Source organism: Saccopteryx leptura, chromosome 2 (genome assembly GCF_036850995.1).
Source record: "Saccopteryx leptura isolate mSacLep1 chromosome 2, mSacLep1_pri_phased_curated, whole genome shotgun sequence".
Lineage (NCBI taxonomy): Eukaryota > Metazoa > Chordata > Mammalia > Chiroptera > Emballonuridae > Saccopteryx > Saccopteryx leptura.
This window is the reverse complement of record NC_089504.1, coordinates 39667665-39688046: the sequence shown is the minus strand read 5'-3', so window position 1 is coordinate 39688046 and position 20382 is coordinate 39667665. Positions and strand designations below refer to the sequence as shown.

General features: G+C 43.1%; 1 protein-coding gene across 1 annotated transcript in view; it reads left to right on the top strand.

The window, feature by feature from the left end:
* Positions 1-8856: 8856 nt before the first annotated feature.
* Positions 8857-20382, top strand: part of UBE2R2 (ubiquitin conjugating enzyme E2 R2) — a 128285-nt gene continuing 116759 nt past the window's right edge. The window contains exon 1 of the mRNA XM_066367836.1: positions 8857-9641. Coding sequence (XP_066223933.1) covers positions 9465-9641 — 177 coding nt within the window. The 5' untranslated portion in view covers positions 8857-9464. The remainder of the gene's footprint in view (positions 9642-20382) is intronic.

The following is a 20382-nucleotide window of genomic DNA, read 5'->3' as shown; positions in this document are numbered from 1 at the left end:
AGTGACCACTTGCTCATGCCAGTGTCCTTGGGCTTCAAACCAGCAACATTTGGGCTCAAGCCAGCAACCATGGGGTCATGTCTATGATCCCACACTCAAGCCAGTGATCCCTCACTCAAGCTGGTGAGCCCGTGATCAAGCCAGATGAGCCTACACTCAAGCCAGTGACCTTGGGGTTTCGAACCTGGGTCATCCACGTCTCAGTCTGATGCTCTATCCACTGTACCACCACCTACCTGGTCAGGCTACAATACAGTATATTAACTGTTGTCATCATGCTGTACATTACACCCCAAGAATTTATTCTCCTTGTAACTAGCAGTTTGTGTCCTTTAGCTAACATCATCTCATTTCCCCCTCTCCCCAGCCCCTGGCAACCACCAGTCTACCCTGTTTCCATGAGTGTTGCTTTTTGAGATTCTACATATATATGAGATCATACAGTATTTGTCTTTCTCTGAATTGTTTCACTTAGCATAATGCCTTTAATGTTCATCCATGTTGTCACATATGGCAGGTTTTCTTTCTTTACAGCTGAAGAGCACTTTGATTGTTAAGGAAGGTTTCCTGGAGATGATGCTTGTGCTAATACTTGAAGTATGATTTGAGTTTGAATTGACTGAGAGGAGAAAGCAGAACTGTTCAAGTCTGAGGAACTCCAACGAGCTGAGAGATTAGTTGACTACTCATCCCACATTGATGACTCTTAAGAAATGTCAAGTCCTGTGCTCAAGTGTCAAGGATAAATAAGACATACGAGCACCAGCCAGAAATTGAGAATAATACTCTTGCCTTCACAAATCTTAGGCTGATTCCTCAACTCATTTAAATATAACCTCATAAAGGCTTCTTCTGTCCCTGCCCTGCCTCCATTTAAAATTGCATCCACCCTAATATTTTCAGTTTTGTCCCCTTAAATACCTTTATTAGTATTCACCAAAATTCACAATGGTATTGTCTACTAATTCTTGTTTTTGTCTGTCTCACCCATTAGGATGTAAGCTCCATGATGGCAGGACCCATCATTTCTGTCTCATTCACTACTGTATCCTTGGAATTTAGCACAGGGCCTGTCACATAGCACACACTCAATAAATATTTGTTGAGTGAATTGGTTATTTCTCAAGAGCATCTCAGAGCTTGGGAGAAATGTAAATAAATAATTGCAATATAGTATTGGAGTAATGATCTGCACCAATTGCTATGGGCATATTAGACCAGAAGAATTATAGCAGGGGTCCCCAAACTACGGCCCGCGGGCTGCATGCGGCCCCCTGAGGCCATTTATCCGGCCCCCACTGCACTTCCAGAAGGGGCACCTCTTTCATTGGTGGTCAGTGAGAGGAGCACATTGACCATCTCATTAGCCAAAAGCAGGCCCATAGTTCCCATTGAAATACTGGTCTGTTTGTTGATTTAAATTTACTTGTTCTTTATTTTAAAATTGTATTTGTTCCCGTTTTGTGTTTTTACTTTAAAATAAGATATGTGCAGTGTTCATAGGGATTTGTTCATAGTTTTTTTTATAGTCCAGCCCTCCAACAGTCTGAGGGACAGTAAACTGGCCCCCTATGTAAAAAGTTTGGGGACCTCTGAATTATAGTATGGTGGTAAGGAACAGTTACACTAAAGTGGGATGGCCAAGGTTCAACTCCAGGTTCTCCCATTTATTTACTGTGTGACAGTGGGTGACTTTCTTAACATCTCTAAGACTTATTATACACAGTTAAATAGATACTGTAGTAATGACCATGTTGTGGACTTTTGTGAAGAATAGGACACTACTGCTTATAAAGAGGTTTTCACACACTGCCGTACAACAAATGTTAGTTGTTATTAAAGGAAAATTGTGGCTCCTTAAAAGCACTATTCAAGATTTACATGCATTGCCCTGGCCAGATAGCTCAGTTAGTTAGAGCTTTGTCCCGAAGCGCAGAGTTTGCCAGTTTGATCCCCAGACAGGGCACATATAGGAACAGATCTATGTTTCTGTCTCTCTCTAAAATCAATCAATTAAAAAAAAGGACAAATGAAAAAATTTTACATGTGTTACGAAAAAGATGCTATATATGCTGATTGACGGTAAGATCAGAATTAATTTTTCTTTTTAAAAAATTTTATTTATTCATTTTAGAGAAGGGAGAGAGAGAGAGAGTGAGAGAAAGAAGGGGGGAGGAACAGGAAGCGTCAACTCCTATATGTGCCATGACCAGGCAAGCCTGGGGTTTTGAATCTGCAACCTCAGTGTTTCAGGTCAAAGCTTTATCTACTGAGCCACCACAGGTCAGGCCTCTTTTTTCTTTACCATTTTTATTTATTTTATTTTTTTGTATTTTTCTGAAGCTAGAAACAGGGAGAGACAGTCAGACAGACTCCCGCATGCACCCGACTGGGATCCACCCGGCACGCCCACCAGGGGGCGACGCTCTGCCCACCAGGGGGCGATGCTCTGCCCCTCCGGGGTGTCGCTCTGTTGCGACCAGAGCCACTCTAGCGCCTGAGGCAGAGGCCAAGGAGCCATCCCCAGCGCCTGGGCCACCTTTGCTCCAATGGAGCCTCGGCTGCAGGAGGGGAAGAGAGAGACAGAGAGGAAGGAGAAGGGGAGGGGTGGAGAAGCAGATGGGTGCTTCTCCTGTGTGCCCTGGCCAGGAATCGAACCCGGGCCTTCTGCACGCCAGGCCGACGCTCTACCACTGAGCCAACCGGCCAGGGCCTCTTTACCATTTTTAAAGGAAGACTATTGATTTTTAGAGAGGAGAGAAACTCTGGAAGAGAAAAGGGAGTGGGGAGGAGCAGGAAGCATCAACTCATAATAGTTGCTTCTTGTATGTGCCTTGACTAGGCAAGCCTGGGGATTTGAACCAGTGACCTCAGTATTCCAGGTCAAATGCTTTACCCACTACACCACAACAGGTCAGGCAAAATGAACTTTTCTAAAGCAAATATTCTTCCCTTTTATTTATCTTACCAAGATTTCCATATCTTTTCTCTTTGCTAGAAAGGTAATTGATTCTTCAGAAGAGCTCTGTAGAGTACCAGGTGATGCCACAGAGACTGAGTAAATATCCTGTTTTCTTTACCACCAGAGGGCACCAATCAGTCAAGATAATCTCTACTTATTATGAAACAACATGAGAAAGTTCTAGGAAATTGTTTCTGCAATTCATTTAAAAAATAAAATATTTTACTGATTTTTTAAAGAGAGAGAAGAGAGGGAGGAAGTGGGGTGGAGTAGGAAGCATCAACTTATAGTAGTTGCTTCTTGTATGTACCCTGACTGGGGTTTAAAATCGGTGACCTCAGCATTCCAAGTTGACACTTTATTCACTGTCACCACAGGTCAGGTTAGGCACCATTCTTTTTTTTTGACAAATCTTTTGAGTACCTATTATTTGTTAAGTATTGTAGGCACTTGTATATGGTTATGAACAAGGCCTGTAGTCATGAAATTTATAATCTTGAGCATGTGCTAGGTATCTGAGAGATCCTCTTAGACATGGAGGTGGAGGGGTGGAGGATGGGGGTTCCATTTGTGATTTGTTATTATTGTTAATGGTTGTCTTCCTGTCCTTGGTTGTGAGCCCATGAGAAAAATTATTGAGTGTCCACTTTGTGTCAGACAGTGTGCTGGTTGCTGACTATCCAGGCATGAATAAGACACAGTTGCAACCTACCAATAAACAATGTCTTACCTGCTAGGATTAAAGACATTAAGCAAGTTCTGTGGAATTTTAGTTCCTCTGACCTGAGAATGTAGAACCTTAAGTACACAACTTATTAACACCCTGGGCCATAAGCCTCTGAGACAGGTGTATGTTTATTAGCCTTCCAGCTTACAGCCATGGCCACTGTGGATACTTAGTATGAGTTTGTGAGTTAATCAGTGCCCAGGGAGCAGCTTCCGGTTGGGGTGCCAGGTGTGTGTTCCAGTGAATTACTAAGGATCTACCATCTTCTGGGTCAGGGTGGGGCTGTGATGAGTTTATGTGGGTGTACTGCTTTGAAGATGAACTTTCTGCTTATTTGTCTACTCATAGTCTTGTTATTAAAGGTGTCAACATCATCTCCCACGTTTCCAGGTCAGCAATCGTCTTGTCCCTAAATTGAGTGGTAGAGAGGAAGCTAGAACCAGTCATACACCATCATTTTGGGAGGAAGAGCTGCTTTGACTCAAACCCTCCCCCTCCTCTGAAGTGAGCTCTAATTCCAGTGGCCTCAAGATGTACAGAGTAGAGTTGGGAACTAGGGAATTATCCTTTTTTATTTTTTAACATTAACTTAGTAAAGATTATTTTAAAATTTTAATTTTTTTTTTTTTTTTTTTTTTGAGAGAGAGAGAGAGAAGATAGGAGAGAGATGAGAAGCATCAACTCATAGTTGTGGCATTTTAGTTGTTCATTGATTGCTTCTCATATGTGCCTTTCCTGGGAGGGGCTCCAGCTGAGTCAGTGACCCCTTGCTCAAGCCAGCGACCCTGGGCTGAAGCCAGTGATCATGGATGGGATCATGTCTATGATCCCACACTCAAGCTGGCGACCCTATGCTCAAATTGGTGAGCCTGTGCTCGAGATGGTGACCTCAGGGTTTCAAATCTGGGACTCATTGTACCAGGTCAATGCTCTATCCAGTGTGCCACTACCGGTCAGGTGAATAATTTTTACTTAATGATTTTAGTGAGAGAGTAAGAAAGAGAGAGAAAGAGAGAGACAGGAACATCAATCTTTTCCTTTTTTAAAATTTTTATTTATTGATTTTAGAGAGAGAAGAAAGGAGAGACACACACACAGTGACATCGATCTGTTCCTATAGGTACCCTGACTGGGATCTAACTGGCAACCTCTGCACTTCAGGGTGATGCTCTAAGCAACTGAGCTATCTGGGCAGGGCAAAAAAGTTTTTTTTTTACTTATTGATTTTAGAGAGAGAGAGAGAAACATTGATCTGTTCCTCTATGTGCCCTGACTGTGGATCACACTGGTAACCTCTGCATTTTCAGACAAAGCTCTAACCAATGGAACTATCAAGCCAAGGTGGGAAGGATTCTTTAAAATACTGAGACCTCATATCTGAGAAAAATAAAGAGGTTCCTTCAGTGTGGATTGTGCATAGTGACTTCCTTCTAAATAGTACGATATTGAACAGAGGTTAAAAAAAAAGTAACTTTATAGTGGAGAAACCTGACACACTACCTCAGCCAGGTGATTGAGGTCAATAGCAACACTGATAAGTCATGTTGATATTATGTGTCCTCAATATGATGTGATGAAAATGTTATTTTACCTCTATGATCTTCCCTTCCAAACACCATAACCTAAGTTTAATTATGAGAAAAACATCACTCATCCTAATTGAGGAACATTCTACAGCATACTTAACTTAGTCCTCTTCTAAACTGCCAAGGTCATCAAAAACAAGTAAATCTTAGAAACTGCCACATCAAGAGGAATCTTACAAAACATGAAAATTAAATTAAATATAGCATGGTGTTCAAGAAGGGATCTTAAAACAGAAAAAGAGCATTAGGTAAAAACTAAAAAAAATGTAGCCTGGCTTGTGGTGGCACAGTGGATAGATAATGACCTGGAATGCTGAGGTTGCTGGTTTGATACCCCGGGCTTGCCCAGTCAAGGCACAGACAACAATCAATGAACAACTAAAGTGAATCAACTATAAGTTGATACTTCTTGTTCCTCCCCCCTCTTTCTCCTCTCTCTGTAAAATAAAGTCTTAAAAAAAAAAACCCACGAAAAATGTGAGCAAAATAGAATACTATGTAGCCATGAAAGAGAAGGGAATCTTACCTTTTGCAATGGCATGAATGGACCCAGCGATTATTATGCTAAGTGAAATAAGCCAGGCAAAGAAAGACAAATAGCATATGATCTCACTTATATGTGTAATCTAACGAATACAATGGACTGAGAAACAAAATAGAACAGAGGCAGGGCCACAAGGAACAGAAAGACAGCTGTCAGAGGGAAAGGGGAGGAGAGAATGAGATCAAGGAAGGTGAAGGGATTGGCCAAATTATATATATATATATAACACATAGATACAAACAACAGGGCAGCAAGTCCCAGAGGGAAAGAGGGGAAGGAAGTAGGAGGGAGGGGGAAAGGGGTAAAATGGAGGGCACATTGTGGGGGATTCAGGGTGTGATATTGTGTAGGACACTTGAAATCATGTTAACATAAAATTTTTAATAAAAATAAAAGTTAAAAGATGTGAATAGCCTGGTTGCCAGTTCAAATCCCTGGGCTTGCTTGGTCAAGGCACGTATGGGAGTTGGTACTTCCTGCTCTTCCTCCCTTTCTCTCTCTCTTTCTCTCCTCTCTAAAATGAATAAATAAAATCTAAAATAAATAAAAAATGTGAGTAAAGATCTTAATTAGTAATACAGGGTGGGGCAAAAGTAGGTTTACAGTTGTTCATATGGAAAATAATAGAATAGTTAGAAATAATAATGCAAAAATAAACTATTGCATATTCACAATTGTAAACCTACTTTTGGCCCACTCTGTATATCAATATTAGTTTATTAATTGTAATAATACATGTATAATAATAATGTAAGATGTTAAAAATAGGGGAAATTGATTGGACTTTGGGTGATGGGAATGTAGCATAATCAAATGTCAAAATAACCTAGAGATGTTTTCTCTGAACATATGTACCCTGATTTATCAGTGTCACCCCATTAAAATTAATTTAAAAAAATAAATTAATTAAAAAATAGGGGAAATTGGAAGCCTTTGGAAAAATATGGGAACTGTCTGTATTAATCTCAATTTTTCTATACTCTAAAACTGTTGAAAAAAAGTCTATTAAATAATGGAGGGAGTTGTATCCAGAATAATAGCTATGCCTTTAAATTATTTTTTATTTATTTAAATTTCCTATTTATGGGTCATTTACCATGCACCAGTCATTGTGCTAAACCTTGTATATGAGATGATCTCATTTAATTTTTACAAGTTCTTATGTTAGGTATAATTAACCCTGTTTTATAGAGGCTGATGAAAAAGGAAGAGGTAATACAATGAAAATGGTGGAGCCAAGATCGTTCTGATCCCCAAATTCTAAGTGTGTGGCTGGCACTCAAACAGTTTGTGGGTTTTCAAGGAAACATTATCATGGGATATGCCTTCTTTTCTTTTTTAAGACTTTATTCAATTTTCAGAGAAGAGAGAGAGAGAGAGAGAGAGAGAGAGAGAGAGAGAGAAGGGGGAGGAGCAGGCAGCATCAACTCCCATACGTGCCTTGACCAGGCAAGCCCAGGGTTTCAAACTGGGGACCTCAGTGTTCCAGGTCGACGCTTTATCCCACTGCGCCACCACAGGTCAGGCTAGGATATGTCTTCTTAAGAGGAAAAGGGCTGCTCTGCTTGTGGAATAGCCACTCTCTCTGTCTCCATACTTCACTAATACACTCTCACTTTAAATAAAACGAAAGAGAGAGAAAGAGAGAGAGAGAGAAGAGAGAGAAAAAAGGATAAATCTAAATCATGGGGATTATAGACTATCTCCACATCTCACTTCAGCATGATTATCTTAAAAGTCCCTCAGTTCCAGGTTAGACCTTCAGGCTGAAAGGATCTGTACAGGGTCCAAGTTTACCCACAGTACTTCATTTTACAAATAGGTAAACCCAGGGATCCCCAGAGCACTGCCCCAAATAAGAGAGGGGCCAGGAGCCCTGGCGCGATACTCTGTTGGTTGGAGCGAGGTCCAGAAGCACGGAGGTTGCCAGTTCCATTCCCGGGTCAGGGTACATACAAGAGCAGATTGATTTTCCTGTCTCTCTCTCCCAGCCTCTCTCTCTCTTTCACTTAAAAAAAAAAAAAAGAGAGAGAGAGAGAGAGAGAAAGGCCTGGAACCTAGGTTTAGCCTAGTATTATTTCTCTATTTCCCACAGCTTCCTCTTTGTAGTTAAGAAGGGAAGTAGAAGCTGGTCCATCTGCCTTCCCCATTTCTTGATGAAACTGGCCCCGTCCCCCCCCCCCACCACCCCACGTGGGCACTTACTGCCCTCCAAGGACACACTGGCATGAAGGCTGAATCTGCAGAAGAGGTGTTGGGGGAAGGAAGGAAGGAAGGGAGCGAGGGAGGGAGGGAAGAGAAAAGAGAGAGAGAGGGGGGGGGAAAGAAGGAAAGAAGGAAGGAAGGAAGGAAAGAAGAAAGGAAAGAAGGAAGGAAGGAAGGGAGGAAAGAAGAAAGGAAAGAAGGAAGGAAGGAAGGAAGGGAGGGAGGGAGGGAGGGAGGAAGGAAGGAAGGAAGGAAGGAAGGAAGGAAGGAAGGAAGGAAGGAAAGAAAAAAGAAGGGGGGGAGAGAGAAATAAAAGAAAAAAAAAGAAAGATAACGGGACACTTGTTCCTACTGATAAGGCCCACATTCTCCGCACATTCTTGTCAAGCACCTACTGAGCGCAGGGACTTCAAACTATGTTTACGCGGAGGGTCCTGCAGAAGACTCGGTCTCCTGGGAGGATGCCTAAGGCGTCCTGGGGATACACTTAGAGGGAAAGGGCGCTTATAGCTCTACCAGAGGTTCCTTCCCCAGCACTCCTTGGAAACCAGGGCGTCGAGCCGCAGAAACATCATTGTGGGGGCAAGGACACCCCCTGAGGCCACCCTCGGCCCCCAATGCCACTTGGCCCTTCACGGGAGGGTAACAAGGGCCAGCGTCACAAAGCACTTCCACCGCGCTGGGCGGTGGAGAGGAGGCGGGGAAGTGGGAAGAGGAGGAGGAGGACGACTAGGAGGGCGGAGGAGGGAGGGGTGCGTGCACGCGCACGCGCATTGGGCTGCCAGTCGCCGAGAGCCGTCCCCTCCCGGCGCGCGCCCCTCCTCCCTCTCTCCCTCCCTCCTCCTTCTCGGCTCCGTCGCTCCCGCGGCGCGAGGCGCTCTCTATTCTCCTCCTCCTCCGCCGCCGCCGCCGCTGCCCCTCCCCCCGCGCCGCCGCTGCGAGACCCCCTGCGCGCTGCGCTTCTCCTGCCCTTCGGCCCCGCGCGCCCTCCGGCCCGGCGGCCCCTGAGAAGAACAAGAGGGCGAGCGAGCGCGGCGCTCCCGGGCCGGCCCGGCCCCCTCACCTCACCATCGCCGGTCCTCCACCGCCTTTCTCCGCTTCCACCTTTTCTCCTCCCCCCCCAAGTTGAGGCCCCCTCCGGGGGGGGGGAGGCCCGGGACCGAGATCGGGAGCCGGAGCGAATTCCCTTAACTCCCTCAACCCCTTCCCCCACCTGGCCCGAGTGTGAGGAGAAGGGCCCGGCCCGGCCCGCGTCGTGTGTGAGGAGGACCCGGGCCGGCCCACGGGCCGTCTCGGGCCTGGTCCGGCCCGCCGGGTGTGTGAAGACAGGGGCCCGGTGCGGCCCGGCCCGAGGGCGAGCCGAGGGGAGGAGCCTGGTCCGGCTCGGCCGGTGCGTGAGGACTGGGGCCCCGGCCCGGCGCCACCGCCGCCGCCGCCGCGATGGCCCAGCAGCAGATGACCAGCTCGCAGAAGGCCCTGATGCTGGAGCTGAAATCCCTGCAGGAGGAACCAGTGGAGGGCTTCCGGATCACCCTGGTGGATGAGTCCGACCTCTACAACTGGGAGGTTGCCATCTTCGGACCCCCCAACACCCTCTACGAAGGCGGCTACTTCAAGGTACCCCCAACCCCGCCCAGACCAGGCTTCCCCTGCGGAGGCCTGTGCTCCCCGCCGCTTTCGGCTGTTTTCGGGGCCAAGAGTGTGAGCGCTTGTGAGCCGAGGGGGCTCCTCACCTCGGCAGCACCCTCCCCCCGCCGGTGGAGGCAGGAAGGCCTTGCTCACCCAGTGCCTTTTCTTTTGTCCTGGGGGCGGGGGCGGGAGGCCAGGCTGCACCGGGAAATGGGGAAACCTCTTTGGCTAGGGTAGAGACGACCCGGAGAGAAGGAGGGCTGGCTTTGTTTTGTTTCCTCAGCTGAGGGTGTAAGGCAAGAAAGGTGGTCAGTCTTCCCCCTCTCGTCCTCTCATCAGAGCCATCCTTGCGCCGGCTGGAACTGCCCCAGAGGGCAGAGTGACCTGCACTTACCGGATTGGACCTTTCTTTTTTGGGGGGTGGGGGTGGGGGAGGGGTATTAGCCTGTCATTCTAGAGGCTGCCTGGTGACCTGACATTTTGAGGGTTTGATGCGCTTCTGCGGAACGGTAGTTCCAACTTTGCATTCCAGTGGGCGATAGTGAAAAATACGAGGAGCCCAGGGGTGAAAACCAAGGGTACCTTCGGTTTTCTTGCCTTTATACACTGAGGGAACTTTAATTTAGCCTCCTGTCTGCCCTCTTCTATTTACTTCTGTGGTGTTTCAAAATGCCCTTTGTCCTCACTCTGCCACCAACTTCACGGGCTTTTTTTTTTTATTGTTGTTGATGTTCCTACATGTAGAGATATCCACCGAGGGTGGAACTTGTTATGTAGGGAGATTGATAGTTTCCCACTTAAGTGAGACGGCATTGAAACCCTTTGCTCAGGTGCTTAACTCTAGCGAATGGGTGGTCTCAGAGATTAAAAGTATCATCTGAAGTGTGGTGATGGTTTCAAGTGACCATACACATTGTTCTCATTGTTTTTCATGACTTTAGAACATTTTTGAATCTGGTGGTATTTTTTAATTTCATGGTAGATATAGCTTGGAAATACTGAATTTTTTTTTTAAAATTTAATTTTCTACCATGTTTGAAGGGATGAATTACAGATTTAAGATTGAACGTTTTAAATGGTGGCTTACAGACACAGGGAAATTAGTGCTAAGGAATCCTTTTTTTATTTCCAAAATGAAGTAAACTAGAGCAGTGAGTCAGTTGTAGTTTGTTTTGAAAGGAGGTGCTATCTTGGCAAAAGTTTCAAATGAGTGTCTTAAGTCATGTAGTTATGGTGTGTATTTTTAGGACTACCCAATTACTTTTTATTTTTTACTTTTCTCAAGATGGAAGACTCAGATTCAGGCTAGAAATTGGGTCAGTTTGGTAGGAAATGTGAAGAATTGAGAGGGGAATGTTTAATATTCACACCTCTTGTAGTCACTGAATACCTAATAAAAGCCCGTTTTTGGAATATTGTGTAAGAGCAGTAGTACCCTTACCAACTGTATGTCTTATTTTTTATGATCACCATACACTATACTTTTTCAGAAGGAGATATTTAAAATTACTAAGTAACTTGTCAAGTACAAATTTTCATTTATAGATACTGGAAAAATTAGTTGCACAAAATCAAATTTATGCAGTAACTTCTAACAGAGCATTATTTAGCAAAATTTACTTGCCCAATTTAGTGGAGTAAAGTTTAATTTCCAAAAAGTATTGTTTTTCAAATGTATCATTGATAGTCAAGGAAATGGGTACTAGTTAGAATACTGTCACCCCAATGGAGTTTGTTTAAAAAAATTGTTTTCAAATTGTACTATTTTTGTTTAAGCAACTGTGAAAGGAATGTGGAGAGCCCTCTCAGTTTGGAATATAGGTAGTATGTAAAGAGGAGTCCCTATACAGATTTAAATTAAATGCTTTTTAATTTCAATCCTTTCTTTTTTTTCTTTTTTTAAAGTGAGAGGAGGGGAAATAGATTTCTGTATTCACCCTGACCAGTATCCACCTGGCAACCCCCATCTGTGGCCAGTGCTCTCAAATCAACCCAGCTATCCTCTGCTCCTGCAAGTGACATTCTCAGATCAACCAACCTCTATCCTCAGTACCCGGGCCTACGCTTGAACCAATCAAGCCACTGGCTGCAAGAGAGGAAGAGAGGGAGAAAGGGGGAGAGCGAGGGAAAGAGAAGCAAATGATCACTTTGACCCGGATCCTTCGTTGGAAATAGGCAAATTTATGGTCATGAACAGTTGAACACTAGTGATTTCTTTTTTTAATAGAGTAAGGGGGAGGGAGGGAGAGAGAGAGGGAGAGATAGATACATTGCTTTGTTGTTCCACTCATTGATGCTGTCATTGGTTGATCTTGTGTGTGCTCTGACAGGATGGAACCTTCAACCTCAGCATGTTGGGACAACGTTCTGATCAACTGAGCTACCTGGCCAGGGCCTACTAGTGATAAGTTTTAAATAATTTTTTTTAAGGTTTTATTTATTCACTTTTAGAAAGAGATGGGAGAGAGAGAGAAAGAGAGAGGGAGGGAGAGGGAGAGAGAGGGGAGAGAAGGGGAGGAGGATCAAGGAGCATCAACTCCCATATGTGCCTAGATTAGGCAAGCCTAGGGTTTTGAACTGGCGACCTCAGCATTCCAGGTCAGTGCTTTATCCACTGCGCCACAACAGGTCAGGCAATTAAAAAGAAATTTTTTTTTTAATTCTTTTCACATGTATGAGACCAAGCGTACCTGGCTGCTAAAGAGTATAGCAGACAGGTATAGTTAAGAAACAACTTTATTTTGAGCAGGGGGAACGACAGTTTTTAATTAAAAATTTTTTTCATTGAGAGAGGGTAAGGGAGAGTGTTGAAAGGTAGAGAGACAGAAGCATCAACTGTTGTTTCACCTAGTAGTTCTATTTAGTTGTGTACTCATTCATTGCTTCTCCTACATGCTCTGTTTATTGAACCTGCGACCTCAGTGTGCCTGGAGGATGCTTTATCCACTGAGCCACTCAACCATGGCCTAAACCAGTGGTAGTCAACCTGGTCCCTACTGCCCACTACTGGGCGTTCCAGCTTTCATGGTGGGCGGTAGTGGAGCAACCAAAGTATAAATAAAAAGATAGATTTAACTATAGTAAGTTGTTTTATAAAGATTTATTCTGCCAAACTTAGCGAAAATCCGACATAAAATCCTTGGTAAGTAATTATTCTATGCTTTAACTTGCTGTAACTCTGCTTTATAAATTTTATAAAGTAAAGTTACTTTCCTACTTTATAAATGACCATTACTGTGGAACCGGTGGGCAGTTAGAAAATTTTACTATTAATAGAGATACAAAAGTGGGCGGTAGGTATAAAAAGGTTGACTACCCCTGGCCTAAACAATTGTTTTTTATTTCACAGCGTTGTCTTAAAACAAGGTTTTAGTGTGTTCCACAGCTACAGTTAAAAGTTGGCACAGAACTACCTGGCCTGTGGTGACACAGTAGATAGAGCATCCACTGAGGTCACTGGTTCAAAACCTTGGGCTGGCCCAGTCAAGGCACATAAGACTAGTGAGCAATAAACAACTAAAGTGAAGCACCTGTGAGTTGATAATTCTCATTCCCACCTCCTCTCTCTGTAAAATCAATAAATAAAATCTTAAAAAAAGAAAAAGTTGGCACCCAGTGTTTCTTGCCCCTAGTCTCCCTTATCAAATTATAATTCTTCAACACATAATTTATTTTCAAGTTAAACTCTATTCCTTATTTAGCAAAAAAATTCTTATACTTTTTCATAATGTAACTCCTTTAACTTTTACATATTAGTAGGCTTAAAAATTTTTTTTTTTTAATTTTTATTTTATTGATTTTAGAGAGAGACAGGAACATCAATTTGATCCTGTATTTGTCCTGACCATGAATTGAAACCGGCAACCTCTGTGCTTTAGCATGGTACTCTAACCAACTGAGCTATCTGGCCAGGGCCTTCTAACTGATCTTTTTCACTATGAAATAATTGGCTCCAATCTGTTGTGCTAGAGACTGTGAGACCTGTATTTCACAAATTTTTTTATTCATTCTGCTTCTATTTTTTTTTTTTTTTTTTTAATATCTAGAATCAGTGTGGTTCTTAGCTTTGGGAGGGTATGGATGTATGATAGGCAAAGTAGTTTCTTCTATTTTTTTTTTTTTTTAATTTTATTTTTTTATTTATTCATTTTAGAGAGGAGAGGAGAGACAGAGGGAGAGGGAGAGAGGAGAGACAGAGAGAGAGAAGGGGGGGAGGAGCTGGAAGCATCAACTCCCATATGTGCCTTGACCAGGCAAGCCCAGGGTTTCGAACCGGCAACCTCAGTATTTCCAGGTCGACGCTTTATCCACTGCGCCACCACAGGTCAGGCCTAGTTTCTTCTATTTTTTTGCTTATTATAAAATCATCTGTAGTCTTGATATTTTGCTATCTTTTTGCCCAGTTTCTTAAAAAAATTTTTTATAATTTATTGATTTTATGGAGAGAGGATAGGGGAGAGAGAGAGATTGACTTGTTCCACTTATTTATGCATTTATTGGTTGATTTTTGTAAGTTCTGTGACCGGGGATGTAACTGCAACCTTGGTGTATGGGGGTGATGCTCTAACCAAGTGAGCTACTTGGTCAGAGCAGGGTTATAACTTCTTTAATGAAAGGTTTATCTTCACCTTAAACAAGCTCTGTCATAGCCTGACCTGTGGTGGCGCAGTGGATAAAGCGTCAACCTGGAAACGCTGAGGTTGCTGGTTCAAAACCCTGGGCTTGCCTGGTCAAGGCACATATGGGAGTTGATGCTTCTTGTTCTTCCCCCTTCTCTCTCTCTCTCCCCTCTCTATAATGAATAAATAAAATCTTTAAAAAAAAAAACAAAAAAGAAAAACAAGCTCTGTCATTGTTTCTGTGCATCTATGTTAACACATCTTTGAAATACCTCCTTCTAAAGCATCATTGATTTACCAAATGAATTTCTTTATTTTTTAAGACTTTATTCATTTTAGAGAGAGAGAGAAAGAGAAGGAGGGAGGAGCAGGATACATCAACTCCTTCATGTGCCTTGACAGAGCAAGCGCAGGGTTTCGAACAGGCGACCTCAGAGTTCCAGGTCAATGCTTTATTCACTGCGCCACCACAGATTAGGCCACCAAGTGAATTTCTTTACTACTTTGAATTTTTCCTCTAAGGGTCAATCATTTCCAAATACAAGAGTGAGATAGATGGCTTAAAACACCAAAATTGCTCCACAATTTTGCTATTGTGGAGAAAGTTGGAATTTTATTATGTTACTAGAAGAATTAATTATTCATCAAGTCAGCAGTTAATGATTTAATAAGTTAACCCTATTCCTTTTAAAAAACACTCTCTTTTAAAAAAACTTCTGGTAATGATCTTAACTTAGTCTGGCTGCTTTGGTATTGAACCTCTTTGGAATGCCTGCATTAATTATCTTTTTATTTATTTATTTTTATTTTTTTACAGGGACAGAGAGAGAGAGAGAGGGATAGATAGGGACAGACAGACAGGAATGGAGAGAGATAAGAAACATCAATCATCAGTTTTTTGTTGCGATACCTTAGTTGTTCATTGATTGCTTTTTCATATGTGCCTTGACTGCGGGCCTTCAGCAGACCAAGTAACCCCTTGCTCAAGCCAGCGACCTTGGGTCCAAGCTGGTGAGCTTTTACTCAAGCCAGATGAGCCCATGCTCAAGCTGGCGACCTGGGGGTCTCGAACCTGGGTCCTCCACATCCCAGTTCGACGCTCTATCTACTGCGCCACCGCCTGGTCAGGCTGCATTAATTATCTAAATGCATGATAGCAGTGATTCTAGAGATCAGAAATGAGAGTGCCTCTTTCCTAATGTGCTTAACATAAAAGTTTAAGTGACACAAAGCGAAAAGTATAGCAGTGAACTTTTTGTAGTTGAAATTTCATTCAATAATCTGACTGTGGGTATAAAATATAGGTGTGTTCCATTTTTAGAAAACTCAGAACTGATAAATTAGAAAGTATTTGTTACATATTCAAAGTTTTTCTTAATAGGAACTCTTTTATCAGATTTAACACTCAGTAATAGTTTTGTTAAATAAGGTATTGCATTATTTTAATTTGTACTAGAAGAAATGAATCTATTTTCTGCATCCCTCCCAAAAGAATAAACAAAGAACCCAATATAACTTTTGGCCCGGTGATGTCCTTCAGATTTTTTTTTTTTCCATTTTTTTTCTGAAGCTGGAAACAGGGAGAGACAGTCAGACAGACTCCCGCATGCGCCCGACCGGGATCCACCCGGCACGCCCACCATGGGGCTACGCTCTGCCCACCAGGGGGCGATGCTCTGCCCATCCTGGGCGTCGCCATGTTGCGACCAGAGCCACTCTAGCGCCTGAGGCAGAGGCCACAGAGCCATCCCCAGCGCCCGGGCCATCTTTTGCTCCAATGGAGCCTTGGCTGCGGGAGGGGAAGAGAGAGACAGAGAGGAAGGAGAGGGGGAGGGGTGGAGAAGCAAATGGGCGCTTCTCCTGTGAGCCCTGGCCGGGAATCGAACCCAGGTCCTCCGCACACTAGGCCGACGCTCTACCACTGAGCCAACTGGCCAGGGCCGATGTCCTTCAGATTATAGAATACTTTGTAAGTCTTAATTTGTAGTTGAAGCAATTCTCTTAAGAAAGTGATTCTTAAAAAAAGAAGTGATTCTTAGTCTTTTTGATATATGGATCCTTTTGAGAAGTTGATGAATTTTCTGTGGAAAAATAGACACACTTAAACTAGTTTCTATATATTTTCAGAGGGTTAAATGACAAGTTAGGAATTCCTTTTATAGGGGATTTGATAGGCAACTAAAATACAACTTTAAAACTATAAAAGTAACATTATTAAGAAAACTAACTGTATAATGGGTCATTTAAAAACTTCTTACTTAGATATTTTTCCTCATTCACTTTGAGAATACCTCTTAGGGCTTTTAGCTATAACCTTTTCTGCAAGTTGAAGTTGTCTCAAGTGAACTAAGGTAAAGAACTAAGACAACATTGTAAATTGAAAGTTAATATCCAACTGTTTTGGGATGCATAAATGTAATTAAGCATGCTCCTCTGCCCATGGCACATATAACACCTCAATTTTATAGAATGTGCTTTTACCTTATAACAGTGGTTCTCAAACTTTTTAAAGTCGGGGCACATTTAAAATCCTACAAATAATTGTAGTCACACTATATACAAATTTCTGAGAAATATGTTATAATAATAAAGTCAAATATTAAAGAAAAAAAATAAAGTCCAAGTGTGCTATTATGGTAAACAAAATAAATATGACAAAATTAAATTTATTCTGACATTAAGAAACACTTTTATGTTACATTTTTTGTTATGCTTTTTAGAATTCGTAAAAAAGAGGGGTTAAAAAATAAAAAAAGACAAAAAAGTGATCTTTTTATATATATAGATACTTTCTTAGTAAGATTTAGTAAATTTGGCAGGTCCCAGCACAAATGTGTTAAGTTTTTTCATTCTTGTGTTTATGAGAAACATGAGCCTGATGTGTCTTAGCGATTTCTTCAATGTTTGGGCATGTATTTGAAAGGCAAACTCATTTCTTCATCAGTACATTGAAGAATTCCTCTCTTTTTTACTCTTGTGTTGACTGCAGAAAACCCCCACCATACATATCATCTTAACTTTACACCAAACAAAGGATAGAAGAAACTTGCCTCCAGTCTTTCCGGGGAACATGTGTAAACAATCAATCCAGCACCACAGCTTAACAGCCTTGGCAACCTAATCAGGCAAGTGAGGTGGGGGGTTGGGCTGTCAGTTTACAGCCAATTCCCCACACCTCTTGTCTCCTAAAAATCTAAACTCCAACAACCCTGTTGGTTTTTTGGTCCCCAACAGGCACATATTTCTCTGGAATACCATAGGGCGCACCTTGAAATCATCTAGGGAGCACACTTTGAGAACCACTGCCTTATAAGGTTGATCTCAAGGTGCAAATTTATCTTGTTTTTAACTTCTCTGATATTGGAATGTGTCTTACGAACCATGAAGTCTTAAAATTGTCATCAGTCTGGGGGCACTTAAGACCTAGTTGTAAGAGAACCTTGCATTGAAGTCTTTTGATAATTTTTCACTCCGTCCTGGTAGTTCAGTTGGTTATGGTTGTGAAATGCCAAGTTTGCAGGTTCAATCTTGGGTCAGTGCACATATAGGAATCAACCCATGAATGTATAAATGAGTGAAACAACAAACTGGTGTGTCTGTCTGTCTGTCTGTCTGTCTCTCTCTCTCTCTCTCTCACACACACACACACACACACACACACACAATATATATATAAATTAAAACAAAAAAAAGGAAATCTGATAGACTGACCTGTGGTATCACAGTGGATAAAGCATTGACCTGGAGGCCCTGGCCGGTTGGCTCAGTGGTAGAGCGTCGGCCTGGCGTGCAGAAGTCCCGGGTTCGATTCCCAGCCAGGGCACACAGGAGAAGCGCCCATCTGCTTCTCCACCCCTCCCCCTCTCCTTCCTCTCTGTCTCTCTCTTCCCCTCCCGCAGCCAAGGCTCCATTGGAGCAAAGATGGCCCGGGCGCTGGGGATGGCTCCTTGACCTCTGCCCCAGGCGCTAGAGTGGCTCTGGTCGCGGCAGAGCGACGCCCCAGAGGGGCAGAGCATTGCCTCCTGGTGGGCAGAGCATCGCCCCCTGGTGGGCGTGCCGGGTGGATCCTGGTCGGGCGCATGTGGGAGTCTGTCTGACTGTCTCTCCCCGTTTCTAGCTTCAGAAAAATACAAAAAAAAAAAAAAAAAAAAAAAAAAGGCATTGACCTCGAATGCTGAGGTCGCAAGTTTGAAGCCCTGGGCTTGCCTGGTCAAGGCACAAATGAGAAGAGTTGATAATTCCACTCTTCCTCCCCCTTCTTTCTCTCTCTCTCTCTCTCTGTCTCTCTCTCTCTCTCTCTCTCTCTCTCCCTCCCTCCCTCCCTCCCTCCCTCCCTCTCTCACCCCCCCAAATCAACAAATCTAAAAAAGGAAATCAACTGTTTATTTATTTATTTTTTACAGAGACAGAGAGAGGGTTAGACAGGGACAAACAGACAGGAACGGAGAGAGATGAGAAGCATCAATCATTAGTTTTTCAATGCGCATTGCAACACCTTAGTTGTTCATTGATTGCTTTCTCATATGTGCCTTGACTGCGGGCCTTTAGCAGACCGAGTAACCCCTTGCTCGAGCCAGCGACCTTGGGTTCAAGCTGGTGGGATTTTTGCTCAAACCAGATGAGCCCGCACTCAAGCTGGCAACCTCAGGGTCTCGAACCTGGGTCCTCTGCATCCCAGTCCTATGCTCTACCCACTGCGCCACCGCCTGGTCAGGCAACTGTTTATTTTTTATGTTTATTTTTTAAAACTACATGGAACCTATATTTTTATTATAGTACTTCTTTTTTTTTTTTACAGAGACAGAGAGTCAGAGTGAGGGATAGACAGGGACAGACAGAAACAGAGAGATGAGAAGCATCAATCATTAGTTTTTCGTTGTGCATTGTGACACCTTAGTTGTTCATTGATTGCTTTCTCATATGTGCCTTGACCATTGGCCTTCAGCGGACCGAGTAACCCCTTGCTTGAGCCAGCGACCTTGGGTCCAAGCTGATGAATTTTTACTCAAACCAGATGAGCCCACGCTCAAGCTGGTGACCTTGGGGTCTTGAACCTGGGTCTTCCACATCCCAGTCTGACACTCCATCCACTGCGCCACCGCCTGGTCAGGCTATAGTACTTCTTTAGTTGTTCATTGATTGATTGATGGATGTGCCTGGACTGGGCTAGCTCAGGATTTCAAACCGGAGACCTCAGCATTCCCGGTCAATGCCTTATCCACTGCAATACCACAAACCAGACTGGATTTCAAAAAAATTATTTAGAATTAAATTTAATGGGGTGACAGTGGTCCATATGAACATATAGGGTTGTTTGTTTGTTTTTTTGATAGGGAGTCAGAGAGAGGGACAGATAGGGACAGACAGGAAAGGAGAGAGATGAGAAGCATTAGTTGTATGTTGCAGCATCTTAGTTGTTCATTGATTGCTTTCTCATATGTGCCTTGACTGGGAGGCTGCAGCAGAACTAGTGACCCCTTGCTCAAGCCAGTGAGTGACCTTGGGCTTAAACCAGTGACCATGGGGTCATGTTTGTGATCACACGCTCAAGCCAGCGAGTCTGTGTTCAAGCTGGATGAGCCTGCGCTTAAGCTGGTGACCTCGGGGTTTTGAACCTGAGTGCTCCGTGTCGTGTCCACTGTACCACCCCGGTCAGGCTGAACACATAGATTTTAGGTAAACATCTCTGTAGCATTTGAACTGTTCATTACGTTGTATGTCCATCACCCAAAGTCAAATAATTTTCCGTTACTGTATACTTGGCCCTCTTTGCTCCTTTCCCCTCCCTCTGTTAACCACTTTACTTTTGTCTATGTCCATGAGTCTCAATTTTATATACCACCTTTGTGTGAAATCATAAATTTTTAGCTTTTTCTGATTTATGTATTTCACTTAGCACAATATTCTTAAGGTCCATCTAGGTTGTTGCAAATGCCATTATTTGATTATTTCTTATGGCTGAGTAGTATTCCATTGTACATATATATCACATCCTCTTTATCTAATCCTCTATTGAGGAACACGGGTTGTTTTTATGTCTTGGCCATCATGAATAATTCTGATAAACATATGGGTGCAAATGTCTTTGTGTATAAATGTTTTCAGATTTT